General features: G+C 40.1%; 1 protein-coding gene across 1 annotated transcript in view; it reads left to right on the top strand.

Moving 5' to 3' along the window:
• Nucleotides 1–3,461: 3,461 nt before the first annotated feature.
• Nucleotides 3,462–13,837, top strand: part of RFC1 (replication factor C subunit 1) — a 42,936-nt gene continuing 32,560 nt past the window's right edge. Inside the window, exons 1-4 of the mRNA XM_056352210.1 lie at nucleotides 3,462–3,896; nucleotides 9,850–9,978; nucleotides 11,731–11,806; nucleotides 13,715–13,834. Coding sequence (XP_056208185.1) covers nucleotides 3,894–3,896; nucleotides 9,850–9,978; nucleotides 11,731–11,806; nucleotides 13,715–13,834 — 328 coding nt within the window. The 5' untranslated portion in view covers nucleotides 3,462–3,893. The remainder of the gene's footprint in view (nucleotides 3,897–9,849; nucleotides 9,979–11,730; nucleotides 11,807–13,714; nucleotides 13,835–13,837) is intronic.

The raw sequence follows: 13,837 nt of genomic DNA, 5'->3' as shown, positions 1-13,837 counted from the left end.
TCGGTTAGCTGAGCCAAGAGTTGGGGAAACACTGTGCCTGTCGGGAAACACTGTGCCTGTCAATCTGGAAAACAATTAGCACAGACTAGTAAAATGTGATTGGGAGCTGCTGAGAAGAGGGTGCAAAGGGAAGGGAAGAAGAAGGAATTAATTGTTCCACTAGCTCAAGCGGCAGAGTCAGTACAGGCTCCAACCTTGATGCTGTATGTGGATGTCAGCGTGCTGCTGCACAGCAGCATCTCCTGCCTCCTGCCATGCACTTAATGAGTTTCAGAATGAATCGAGGCTGGGAGAGGTTGAAACCTCCAGGGCACCTGCCATTAATGTTACAGTATTTGGGAAGCTTAATGATTATTCAGTTCAATTCTTAGCTATCAAATTTCCTTTTCTATCTTTGCCTCTGCCAAGGCAAGTGATGCAAATTATGAAAACAACTTTTCACTTGACCACTGAATATGTATCCTCCTTGTTGCAGGGCTTGGCTTGAAAAACTGGCCTTTGATCTGCAGAAATGCAGCACACCGAAAGGAGTAGAGTTTTGTGTCTACACAATTTTAGGCTGAGTATCTGAGTTAAGACACGTTTGTTCTGCCTAGATATGCAAATGAGGAGAGAGAAAAGACCTAAAGCCAAAGTTCACTTTGAAGAAGTGTAATATTTACATTAACATCAGCTGCTCACATCTGCTAGTGCCAGGTGCTTGAAAAAGCACAACTTATGTAACTGCCCTCAACAGTGTGGTGCAAATCACTTATATTTACCATATACATTTACCTTATACAGCAAAAACTGTTTGAGATGGGATCAAGTCTTTTCTAAAGACACATAATTGTGATGGATACAATAGAAAGCCTAATGTAAATAGAAACTAGACCACAGATTTACAAAGAATTTTTGGAATTTTGGTCTGCAACAAAATGCTAATTCCTGCTTTCTACAATGAGAGAAATTTGATTTTCTTTACTAGAGACTCCAGTAAGAAAAATATTCCCTACAGGATTCCTCCAAAATAGACCTTACTGTCTAGTAAATGAGTAATTTAATGCCTATTAATGCTATAAGAAAATACAGAATTTAAGATTTCAATTTCAGGAAACATATTTTTGTTGTGTTTTCCTAATAATCTCAGCATTACCGTACTGTATTTTGTTAGGGCAATTCCTAATCTTTGGGTCTTTTGGACACATATGAAGCTCAGAACATCTCTGTTCTATTATTTCTTAAGTGATTCAAGTGTATCGTCCTTAAACAGTGAGAAACACTGCCTTATGGACTTCAAAAGTATCTCAGTGTTAAGTTACAAGGATCTGCCTTATACTTCAGTGAGGTTCCAAACAACTCAAAATACAAATTTTATAGGACAGGAAATAAAACATTGCTTCAAATGTTGCAATAAAAGTTGATTTCAATTCCAAAATTGTATCAACATATTGATATACAAAAATTTGAAAATAAAATAAACATGAAAATATTAGCAGAAAGAAATTTTTATTTCTCAATATAAGAGAATGTATTTTTCTTATAAACAACCTCCTCTCTCAATAAGCAAGACAAAGCCTACACTAAGAATAACAGTAGGACTAGTTTTGTTCAACAGGGAAAAAACCCTCAAGCTCAGGAGTTAGTATCTCATTTTTTTTCATTTATTTTGGAAAAAAACAACATAAAAAGCCAAATAGCCTGTGATTTTCAGAAAGGCTGAAAACAAGTCTAGTTTTTAAAATATTTTTCTCAGTTGTAAATAGAGTGGTGATATTGATTACTTCAGCTGTACTTTTTTTTTTTTTTAAATTTGTACTTTCAGCTGGGCAATATGCCTTTAAAACATGACCCCTGATCAATTAGAGACTCAAAAGGGATATTGCCTTCATTTTATCTTGCAAAGCCCATCATAATACAGTGAGCATACTCAGTTTTGTTTCCTGTGGCAGAGCAAGGTTTTTCCCACTTTCATTGTTTTCATAGCTGTGCATGTAGAATCAGAGGTATCCTGCCTCCCCACCGTACCCAGGAGTGAATTGCAGTCATTCCGGGTATTCAGTCTGAGCTCTTCATAAAGGGTTAAACTCTTGCCTTCCAAGAAACATGAACATGTCACAAGCCCACAGGCAGATACTGCTCTGCTGGATGTTACTCTAGGCAGCTTTATCAACTACAAATAGAGATAACCACATGCAATAATTCCTTCAGCATTATTTAAACAGTTTGTCTGGCTCTTACAAATGCCAGCCATTTTAACTACTCTTTAGTTCTGGTATCAGGAATATCCACAGCTTTAAAAATTACATAATGAGAAATACGTAAAGACAAACACATAGCTGGAGAAGTTTTTCTGAAGTGATACCAGTTTTGTTTGCGTAGCCGTTTAATTGAGTGCACATGGAGTAAGTTGCAAAAAAAGGCCGAAAGGCACAGCCTGTGCTGTGGGTCTATGTTCACTCGCTTGCTCATCAGGTGTTTCCTATGCAGAAATCCAAATTTACAAGCTATGCTAATGTTAAAAATATGAGAGTCCACCTGACCATGTGCATTCATAAAAGAACAGCAGCAATTTCTATTTAAACAGGGTCTTACAATTACTTAAGGTCTAATTTGAAGAATTAAACAGGAATGGTAATAGGTATCATTAACATTCACATTTTCTGAGATTGGACAAAAGGATCTGACTTTTATCTTTTTTTAATTGTCTTTGCTGGAGTTTGACCATGCTACCAGGTAGACAGTCTCATGTTCTTAAAAAAAAATTAAAAAAAATTAAAAAAAGAAAGAAAATTAAGTGACTACAGAAAGTATACAAACTATAGCACTGGAAACTATGAGACAAATACAAATTGAACTTGTGCTCTTTGATTTTTTTTTTTTTTTAATGAGGGGTTTTCTAAATCAGTGGCAGTATTTTTAACATCACAAATCCTGTCTGGCCTCCCCATTCTTCTCCAAGACTAGGAATAACGAGCGGCTCAGTAGGCTGGCAGAATCTAAACATCAAAGTCACTATTGAGAAAGGAACCGTTTTTATTTGGTTTGCCCAAGTTTATTCCCCTCCCAGCGTTCAGCAAGAAGAGGAAAAAAATTTTGAAGAAAACATACAAGATTTCATTAGCAACTGATTAGAAGTTATCAATAAGCAGGTGAAAACAGAGCTTAACTTCCCAGTTTCTCTAGGGGCCCGCAAACGTAGGCGCCGAGCTCTCCTGAGCTTTAATACACGGCAGGCAGTACCACGGAGGAATTAAAGCCTGAAGCTTCCTATCCAGGCAGAAAAGGGACCAGCGCCAGTTTGTTACTGGGAGATGTTTCTATGCGCTGGGCCGGTTCAGGCCCCACCCGCGGTGACTGCGCGGCGGTGCTGCCAGCTGCCCGCGGCTCAGGGCGCTTCACGTGCCTCCGTGCGGTAACACCCGGGCCATCGCCCACAGGCCTGGCGCTCTTCGCTCGCCTGCTAACACAGCCCAGCCCGTCAGCTCGCCCCGCCTGCTGACCGAGGGCACAACCGCTCCTCGCGGAGCTACACCAGCCAGGAGCCCACCATTTTGCTGCGCGCTGCCATACCCCCTCCCGTTACTAACAGGCCGGGGCTCGCCGCCGCTGCCCAGGCCTCCCGCCCAGGCTCAGCGCGGCCGTTAAACCCGCGCGGCCCGGGGACCCGCCGCAGCGGCCCGCACGGGAAGCAAAAGCGAACACACGGGCAAAACCCGGCGGCGGTGCCCACCCCACCACGGCGGCCGGGCCCAGGACGGCCCCCGCCACCCCCCGCCCCCCCGCGCCGCGCCACCGCCCCGCCCGTCGCGGCTGTGACGGCAGCGCCGCGCGCCGGGCTGCGGGAGTTGGCGCGAAGGCGGGAGGCATGGGGCCGCGGGCGCCGCGCTAGCGAGATACACCGCCGTGGCAGCATGGTGAGCACCGCCGTTCGCCCCCGGGTGGGGAGGGCGGGGAGCGCTGCGCGGTGTCCCGCCGAGCGGCGGGGCCCGATGGGTGGCTTCCCCGGCGCCTGGCTGCAGCCCCCGCGGCCGCCGGAGCCCGGCGCGGCAGGGCCGAGCCGGCGCCCTCTCCCCTGGGCGCGGCCGTGGGTGCGGGGGTCCCGCGCTGTGGCGGAGCGGCAGAGGCCGCGTGGAGGGCCGCCCGTCCGCCCTGCCGCGCGCTCGCGCCCTTCCCGCCGCTCCCGCCCTGAGGGGCCGCGGCCCGGCGTGCCAGGCAGGCAGGCCCCTGGCCGAGGGGGGCCCGCGGTCGTGCCTGTGCCCGAGGGGGAAGCGCCTGAGCCTCGCCAGCTGCCCCCCGCCGAAACCGGGTGCTGAATTAGACGCAGACCGTGGGCTTGGGGGTGGGGTGGGTGGTGGTGCAGGGGGGAAGGTCAGACGAGCTAACCTCTCTGAACCCAGACTGCTGAAGTGTTAACTCTTCCCTTAATTGCAGTAGCAGCATCCACGAGGGCGTTTCTGCTGCCGACTTGTGCGGTGTGCAATGTTCGCAGGAAAACAACTCAAGGAGGGAAAAAAGAACTTTAAAAGTCTATAAGTAGACACCTGTTTATAATTAAAGAAGGATGTAACCCTCATTAGGTTGTAAAGGGTTCGTAAGTGTGAATAGGTATGTGTTTGTGTGTGCGCTTTCCAAAGTGCTGCTCACTTACGCAGCCGTTAAGAGATGGTAACCCCTGTGCCATCTCTGGCTCAGATCAGTTTGCTCCTACTCAGGTGGAGTTTCTGTTACTTCTGCAGATGTTTTACTGGCTTAACTACAAATGCAGTTCAAAGCCAGTTAGGTTCAACTTTGGTTTTGGACTCTCCCTGGGTTTGACCTTGTTCATGTTTTACACCTGATGCTCAGCAATGATGGGCAATACCATCTGAGTCTTTCACAGCACTGACAGAGGTCTGCCAGCACCAAGAATGCTGGAGCTATTACACTGTGATACTGTTTTTGTTTGTTCATAATTTGTTAGGAGTGGCGGATGACTTCACATTTACGTACAAGGACAAGTCAGCCTCTCCTATTCCCCTGCCATCACCTCTTTAGAAAACTGATCTTACTGGAAGACTTGCTTCCTCATTTCCCACCTTCCTGGGACAAAGGCTTTCTCCCTCTCTGTAGTCTTCTGAACATTGTGCATCGCGCAGTGTCAGGCACTTTCCTAGAAGAAGGAAGACAACCATCTTTCTGAGGAGAGAATGAGTTGCCTCAGCCAATTCCCTTTTCAGTGCTGAAGGGAAACGCTGTACAACCATCACTGCTGCAGCTGCTGAGACAGAGGCAAAAATAGTGATGCTAGTAACAGTGTAGCCTGTTCTGTGTATGCAGTGACAGCACAAGCTTCTTGGGTGTTAATATCATACCCTTTCAGACTTTTTTTTCATGTAGTGCCAGACATAAGTAGCTCCTGTTGGGTTAGTTCTGCAGCAGCATCTCAGCTGCAGATATGTATAGAGTTACACAGTGAACTAATTTGTCCTAGAAGGGATTAATTTTTTTACCTAGATTAGTGGCCTGACCTAGTTCCCAAGCAGAGAGCTGTACTGGTACAACTGAGGAATGAATGACTGGGAGTAGCGGCTACTTGAGTTGCCTGTAGCTGAGACAGACACTCAAATGGCTGGAGGTGTAGCAGCAGTTGGTGTGTACTTTGAACTGTGATACTACTTGAAAAATACTGTCTGATACCTGTACTGTGGTTATCCAAGCAACTATTACTGGTTTCACTGAAGTGATACCCTAAATTTGAGTTTGGTTAGTGCAGTTTTTCTGGACACACAAGATGTCAGAGCTGATGTTTGCACAAAACTTGCACTGAAATAGGCAGACTAAATAAATACGATTGTTTTGATGCAAGGAGGCCCTCATGGACACACTTGAGAATACCTAGAAATAAGGTGCATAACTTTATAGTGCAGTCATTGAGCTAGGTTGGTGAAATTGTTTTCTATCTTGTATTGTATTTTGAGGTGCAAACTGAATGATATGATAGTATTTTGAAAAATATTCTGCCTTACCGGACATTAGTCTTCTAAAACCGCTGTGCCTGTTATGGTTAGGTTGAGATGATTCTTCATCAGAGTGTTGGAGTAGTTAGTCTTTGGTTCAGGATGCTTTTGAAATGGAGGGAAAAACTAGTATGGAGTGATTTTTACTTAAAACTGACATTTTTGAGCTGTGTGTTTACTAATGTCTTCAAAGTCACCATGACAAACGCTTTTAAGAAACCCCTTTGTCCTACCTAACAAACAGGTTTCAGTTTGTATTACTCCCCTCAGTAAAACAGAAATGTTTCAAGAGAAAACATGCAACGTGACATGATTAATTGCTATGGTCTTCTATTACTGCTTAACGTGGAAGATTTGAAGCAGTAGTCAAAACTGGCAAGAACTAGATGGCACAGCCATTACTGAGATCATACAATTCCTAAGGCAGCTCAGCAGAAACCAGTGCACTGCACCTGAACACAGCTTTTTAGGCTGTTCAGATGCCATGCATCAATTACCCCCCTATTTTAGTGAGAGTAATTGGAAATTCTTACTTAGTTCCACCTCTTACTTGGGTGGAACTGCTCAAAGTTACATGTCTTCTTGCTGCTGCTCAGGCACCCATGTGGGGCTAAACTAAGACAGCCTTACCTCTTTAGTTTGAGCCTTCTGGGTAAGGAGACTGACCACCTGGGACAGCCAGCCTGGGGAGCGTATCTCCAGGATACACAGGGCTGGTGACTCCTGTGGTTTTTGGGGGAATGTGCTTCCTGGAAGGAAGCTTGCCAGTGCCTGTCCTCATTTGAATGAGCACAGATAAAAGCTAAACATACGCAGTTTTTCCACCTGGTGAACTCATATATATGGAGGGCATTATATACCGATAATGTGGTCAGTCAGAGTATGTTAAACAGATAAACCCAGAATAGAGGCAAGTCATCCTATCTGGGATCTAAGCTTATATAATACTTTATAAATAGTCTTCAGACTTGAATGGGAATCAGTCTGATAGGTACTTACATTGCTTCATTTCTGCAATTAGTTATGCAATGAATTAAGGATTTATCCGACATCTCTTAATAAATGGCACAAAAAAATCTGTCTTGTTGTTCTTGGATAAAAGCTTCACTGAAAGATAATTTTATTGTTGCATTGTGGCGTACTTTTTTCCCAAGCAATTCTGAATTCACCATCTGTTACATCCAGCAGTGGCTAACAAGGTTACCTTTTCTTCTGAATAGCAGGATAGCTGAAGAAGATTGGAGGATTTATAACTCTGAAGATTAAAGAAGATTGTACATAGTTGTCAGTTTTCCTCTGTAGCTTACGGCTGTATAGTTTAGTCACTTAGAAGTAGATGGCTCAATGGGAAATTAAAATTTACTACCCTAATACAAACTTTTATTCAGAAACCTCTAGGTGGCTTGTGTGCTCTGACATTTACAATATTTTCTGAAAAATTCCTTAACACAAGCATGTAACAGCAGAAGAAAAGGAAAAAGCTGCCATTTTTTGAGGACTGAATTGCAGTTTGCATCAAGAGGATAGAATGAGTTGTGTTAACATAGGGAGGCAACGTTGGACTATCTAGTTGCTGTATCACCACAGTATTTTCAAAGAAAAAGTATTTTTATGGATAGTGCATAAATGGGTAGAAGATGCTGCCTTGAATAAAAACCAACCAACCAAAAAGTTTATTCCCATGTGACCTGTTAATCTAATGAAATACCACCTGCATTATAAAGATAGTAGCAGTTGGCTGTCACTCATTTATTTTAAGTATTTATGAAGTAATTTGGGGGAAGATGGCTTGTAAAATTGACCCTGATTAGATGCTATTTTTTAAAAGTTTAAAGTGGCAGTTTAGGTCCTCTTTATATCACGTTAATCATAGCAGGGTTTATAGCTATGGCATTCATTTTGTGCAGTAAAGGTATTTATGAAGAGCTGACTTGGTATCATGACAGCTGATAAGGCAGAAAATAATACTTTACATGTTATAATTTGGGCCTTAGCAGTTCAGAACTGTGATATTAAAATAGTGGAAGAAGCTGGGGGAGACAGGTCAAGTTCATATGTTTTCTTTACTAAGCCTGCATTTCATAAACCAAGATATGATGATATTGCCTTGTGTAAATCTGTTAAAAATATATATTATTGCATATGGTGTTTGCAGAGACCTCACTTTCTAGTTGTTTTCAGTTAAAATGCTAGAATGAATAGAACATTAACTACTGATCTAAAATTAATTATTCTCCAAATTTTTAAGCTTAAAATTAACAACTATAAAAATGAAAACAAAACTTCAAAGCCACTTTATTTTGCAGTGTTGTAGTAAGCATTTATTTTACTACATAAAAGACTTGTTAATCAGTTTTTGTTGCCTACATTAACTTAAGCCTAAAAAGAAGTAACAACGATTGAGTGACCAAGTCCACTAATCTGCTTTGACACTTTAAATAGATGCTTTCTTCAAACCTGTTAGCTATCTGCAGTCAGATTTTCAGAGCTTTTATAGTACTGCATTTATATTGTAGGAGTACATGTAAAATAGCAAAGTGTTGAAAAATTATGCCTCAAGGTGTAAATTCCAGAGATGGAAATGGGTGAAGTCTCATTGAGGAAGAATGCTTGCCAGTCTCCCATTGTGTGTTTGCTGAATCCGTATTATATATGCAGGTAAAACAGTCTAGATTTTTACAGGAAATAACCATTCTGATTCTTGAAAATTGGTTTAAGCTAAGTATACTAAATTAATCTATACATGCTGCATTTGCTTGCAAATTACATATTCCGTTGATTTTAGGTCTTACAGGCTCTGATAACCTAAATTAAAACCTCCAGGGACCTGATGGGTGAGAGAAAAGGAGCCTGAACCACCCCTTCTTGTCCATTGGAGTTTTATGGAGATTTCTTAAAAATTCACTGCTTTGCTTGTAGGTCCCTGTAGTAATCAGAAACTACACAGATTAACTCTATGATGGGGAATAGCTATCAGCTGGGTAGAATGTAGCCCTGGGCCACACCCTTTACCTCATATATATTTAGGCCACATGGAATAACTTTCTCTAAAATGGCTGCTACCCCTGGAGGTAGTGATATTGAGCAGGTACATGTTTTTTTGGATGTCTTTAATAAAACTGTAATACTAGCTTTTTTTCAACAGAAGTTAGGTTTTGGTTTTCTATATATGGTAGTGCTTTTTTAAAAAAAATATTGAAGTTTCAGCTGCTGATTTTATGTATTTAGAAAGCTTTTTATGGTTGTACTGTAGTTTTATAATAAAATAAGTTTACAGACTAGACCTTTTGGAGCTCTTTGTATTCTTTCTCTTTGTTTAAATTTTAATCTGTTTTTTTGCTGGTTAACTTTTTTAGTGAGATGAGAGTTACTGTCTTAAACTTATGAGCAGGTGGAGGATACAATATGTCCTGCTACATGACTGTGTCTAGTTCCTGGTGTTTTTCTGTCTTTTTACATTGGACCCTACCTCATAGCTGAGTTGATAGTTTTAACTATAAAAATATTTTGGGTTAGATTTGTGATGATCAATTGGAAAAAAAAAAGAATTCTAGTTATGTATCTGTGTTAAGTCATATTTCATAGTTAGTGGAAGTTTGTTTTCAAGCGCGTGTTGGTGAAGATGTCCAGCTGAGGGAGAAAACCTTTGTTTTCACGATTCAAAGACAAGAGAAAGATGGTGTGGTGTCTGAGCAGCTATGTTTAGCTAGCTGGGCTTTGTTTTCTTAATTGTAAACAAAATGTCAATATCAAGAAATACTATAATGGAGCTGTTAAGAAAGTAACTTAAGTGCATTGGTGTTTTGTAGCGTGAAACTTCTAAGAGCTATCTCTGTCTAAAAAATTATGAATCTGCTTTCCCTTTTACTAGGATATCCGGAAATTCTTTGGCGTTGTACCTCCTGGAAAGCGACAAGAATGTGAGACTCTGAAAAAGAGTGAAAAAATTAAAAATGGTGAAGGACCTTCCGGTGGGAAGAAAAGGGAAAAAGAGTCTAAGGTTAGTTTTGTTTTTCTTGTATCTGAAATGCTTGGTTTCTCCGATATAGGATTGTTTGTGTATTTAAGATTCTTTGAAGTCATAGACTGTTTTTTGAGTGTATGAGAAGCACTATATGACAGTTGTTTCTACAGGCATGGGAGGAAACTACCACTTAATATTAACTTCTAGCAGCAAAACTTTATAGGTGCTGAAGAAAATTACTGTTATTAAAAATACTTGGGTTGTAGGGCAAATCAGAGGTAGGTAGAAGTTGTTATGGTTAGGCGCTAATGTGGGAACAGTCTGATGTATTTGAAGTTATTTTAGCTGTAGCCCACAACTCTCTTAAGTAGCTCTGCTTATCTAACTTTTCATTTAATTAAGATTGAGGGCTATATACAGTAGATGTAGGCATATCATAAAGATGTCATGCTTTAAAGTAAGGTCAAGTCTGTGTTGCAGGTGCCCTCTGACCAGTTTTTTAACCAGGTGTTTTAACACCTGTGGGGGAAACATTAACACTGTCTTTTTTTGGACAGGATCACTTATGTAGACCCATTGCAAAGACCAAATTTTTACAAATGACAGGTTAAAATTTGATAGGGTTCTAGTCTCAGAGTACTTTGCATGTTAGTCATCTGAACCGTATAAAAAAGAAAGGAGTGGCTAAAGAGCTTTAAAATCACTTGCAGAATGGAAGGATTTCTAATAGGGTGGAATGTCTAATGTGAAGCATCACAATCAAGAAGAAAAATGTTACTTAAATATTTTGGCTGTATAATTTTGTTGTTTCAATGTGAAAATAAAGTATCATTCAGTGGAACTGAAAGACGTAATTGTTAATCTTGTGTGACCTATTATTTCTACTCTGCAATTCTCAAATTATATGAAGGATTTAACAGGTTTAAGATTAGAATTGAATGTAGATTATAAAATTTGTAGTTATGTTTAACTAGAAATGTATTTTTAGCAGCATTTGCAGCTGCCCATGACTACAAAATAAGCATAGTTGGTAGTTTGTTAGGCCCAGGAAGCTTCCTATCTGTGCAGCTTGTGATTTTTCTAAATATTTAAAACTTATAAACTGAAAAAAAAAATATGTGAATATATATATGTATTACCTTGAGACAGTTTAATACTAGCTGCTCCTAGGTGGAGCACGTTTGTCAACTGTGACCAGTGGTGCAGTCTCTTAAAGTTGCACTGCTTAACAAATGAGAGAAGCTGCAAGCAACCAGGACGCTGAATAGAAAATCAATCTAGCTTCAGCTGTTGTGTGTGGGTTTTCTCGTTTTTCAACTGGCTATATTTTTACTCTGAAGTTGTGTCAAATTCTGGTGGTTACAGCCAAGCCACATCCAGAACAAAACTGAAAGTGAAAGCTGGATTCGATACAAGTGATTTATTAGCCTGTATGACCACTATTTCTGGTCATCATGCAGGTTCTTTTTTGGATTAAAAGTTGGAAATGCTTGAAAATCTGTTTGATTTACTTTTAATTGGTATTAAACTTGAATATTTATTCTCAACATAATCATCTATGGCTTGCTTGGAGCATGTTTAACTTACTGCTGCAGTTTCTTCCTGTTTCTTCTGCCCTGCACCTTTCCCATTCCCACCCATGAGTTAGCACAGGACTTTGTAAATGTAATATTGGGAAATAAATAATTTCTGTTACAATTTGTTTGAAGCTTACAAAGTTGAATGTGCAACTGAGTAAAAGCTGGTAGGACCTGTTTACTGGTTGAATTAATGGACTGTTACTCTTAGGTAAATAATTCATCCAGTGAAGATGATTCCAAACGAAAGCGGACAAACAAGAAAAAAAGAATAATCTACGATTCAGGTAGTGTTCATGGTTGTTTCTGAATGCTTCTTTGCATCAGGGTTCAGGGTGGATTAAGTAAATGGTGCATCAGAAAGACAGCTGTCGTTGGTTTGTGTTGTATGGGGTTTTTTTGTAAATGCAGTTAAAAACATTTTGTCACAGTAATTATTGCTGGATAGCTAAATATTTTCGATTAATAAGAGTGCAGTGTGTGCCATGTGTGTAATATACAGTAGGAAGTAACTTTCAACAAAATAACTTAAACAAAAGTTCAGATAGCAATCTCTATCAAAACTCTGGAACTTGATGGTTTTTGTTTGGGTTTTTTTTTTTTTTTTCTTGTTTTGTTATGAAAACATATATAAATTGTGGGGAGTTCTAGGTTTCCAGTTCTGTTAGGGATAAGTAACATCCAGTACTGGGTACAGGAGGCTGATCATACACTATAATACAACGTTCTTCTGCATTGTGTGAACATAACCAAGAGATTTGTTTTAAAAAGCAAATTTGTGTTTCCATATGTGTCTTTCTCTATTAAAAAAATCTAGTATTTGTTCATCCCATAGTTTTAAATTTACAGTATGGAACACAGAGAATATAACTTCAAAGTACTGCCATCGCATTCTAAAAATATTCTTTGGAGTATTATAATAAGAGGAGATCCATTTTATAGCACTTACACCTTTAAAAACCCCAAACAAACAAAAAGCACCCCACCCCCAAACAAAAAACCTCCACCCAAGTCCTTGCCTGTGAAGTTTAATTTAAAAGCTTGGAATTTCTAGTTTAATCTTTCTGAGCTGTTATGTCACTTAAACCCTCTTTGATTGGATTCCAAATCTTGAATAGTTGTTGTGGAACTGTAGAAAAGATTGGAGGAGTTTCTATGATTTTTGACTCCTGCTGAAGACTTCAGCTCGAATTTTTAGAAGCAGTTTTAACAATAGGGGATTGCTTCTCTTGTAGAAGAAAAATGGTCACACAAACATCTGTCAGAATAATGCTATTGTGTAAAGAAAAATGTGTTCAAACCTTAAACTGTTCTATAAAAAGTTCCTATATGGCAGTGAGGAACAGCAGTAGAAATTTTGCTGCATTAAAAGTTGAGAGTGCAAAAGTAATATGTAACTCGACTGCTACCTTTAAACTGTTGATACTGTCTGGAGATTTTGCAAATTCTAGCCCTTTAGTAGGAGGAGAAGAAAAGAGGAACTAGTGCTCTAAGTTCTTGAAGATGAAAAAGTGTGTCTGTCTTGTCTTTTGGCAGGGAGGGTGGAGACGCAGACAGACAAGGTGGGGATAGGATGAAACTTGAGTCAGTTGACCATAACTCCTCTCTTCTTTTTCTTTTTTTAAAAAAATATATTTATTAGTGTTTATCATGGGAAACTAGGCTGTCAGGGTAGCCCTCTCTTCCACTTGTTAGTTATCTCAGCTTCCTCAGTTTGCCCTGCTTACTCATTTGGATCTTGGGGTACATAATCCACAGTGGTGTAAGTATACCAGTATAGTATAATACAATACCATATAAATTCAATCAGGCTAATGATTTTTGGACTTTTGTAGTTGTTTGTGTGTGGTTTTGTTTTTCTTAGTAATCTGTGGTTCTCTTGACAGTTACATTCCTTTTTGGAAAGGTTTTTATACAGGCATAGCAGTTCTTGGAATACATACCAAAGTATTTCTTGTTATGTAAACAAAATCTGCTGTCTGGACTGGCGTTCTGACCAAATTTTCATTTACTTGTTTATATGCTGGAATAAATGATGGCTAGGCTATTAGCTGAGGGTGAAAAACAAAGCTGTGCTCTTTTTCTCACTTAGTTGAATATATGTGAACACATGTTAACTGATGTTATGTCATCTGTTACTTAAAGCCTGTATGTATGTGGAGAAAATCTACATTTATGTTGTGGTCAAAATGCAGATTCAGAAGAGGAGATACAGCCAGTAAAAAAACCCAAGCAGACATCTGAGAAAAAACCAGCTCCTTCAAAACTTGGTAAAGTTCGAAAGCGGGATCCTGTTGCTTACATTTCAGAAACAGGTA

Source organism: Falco biarmicus, chromosome 1, assembly GCF_023638135.1.
Source record: "Falco biarmicus isolate bFalBia1 chromosome 1, bFalBia1.pri, whole genome shotgun sequence".
Classification (NCBI taxonomy): domain Eukaryota; kingdom Metazoa; phylum Chordata; class Aves; order Falconiformes; family Falconidae; genus Falco; species Falco biarmicus.
Note: the sequence above shows the minus strand (reverse complement) of the source record. Positions and strands in the feature narration are given on the sequence as shown.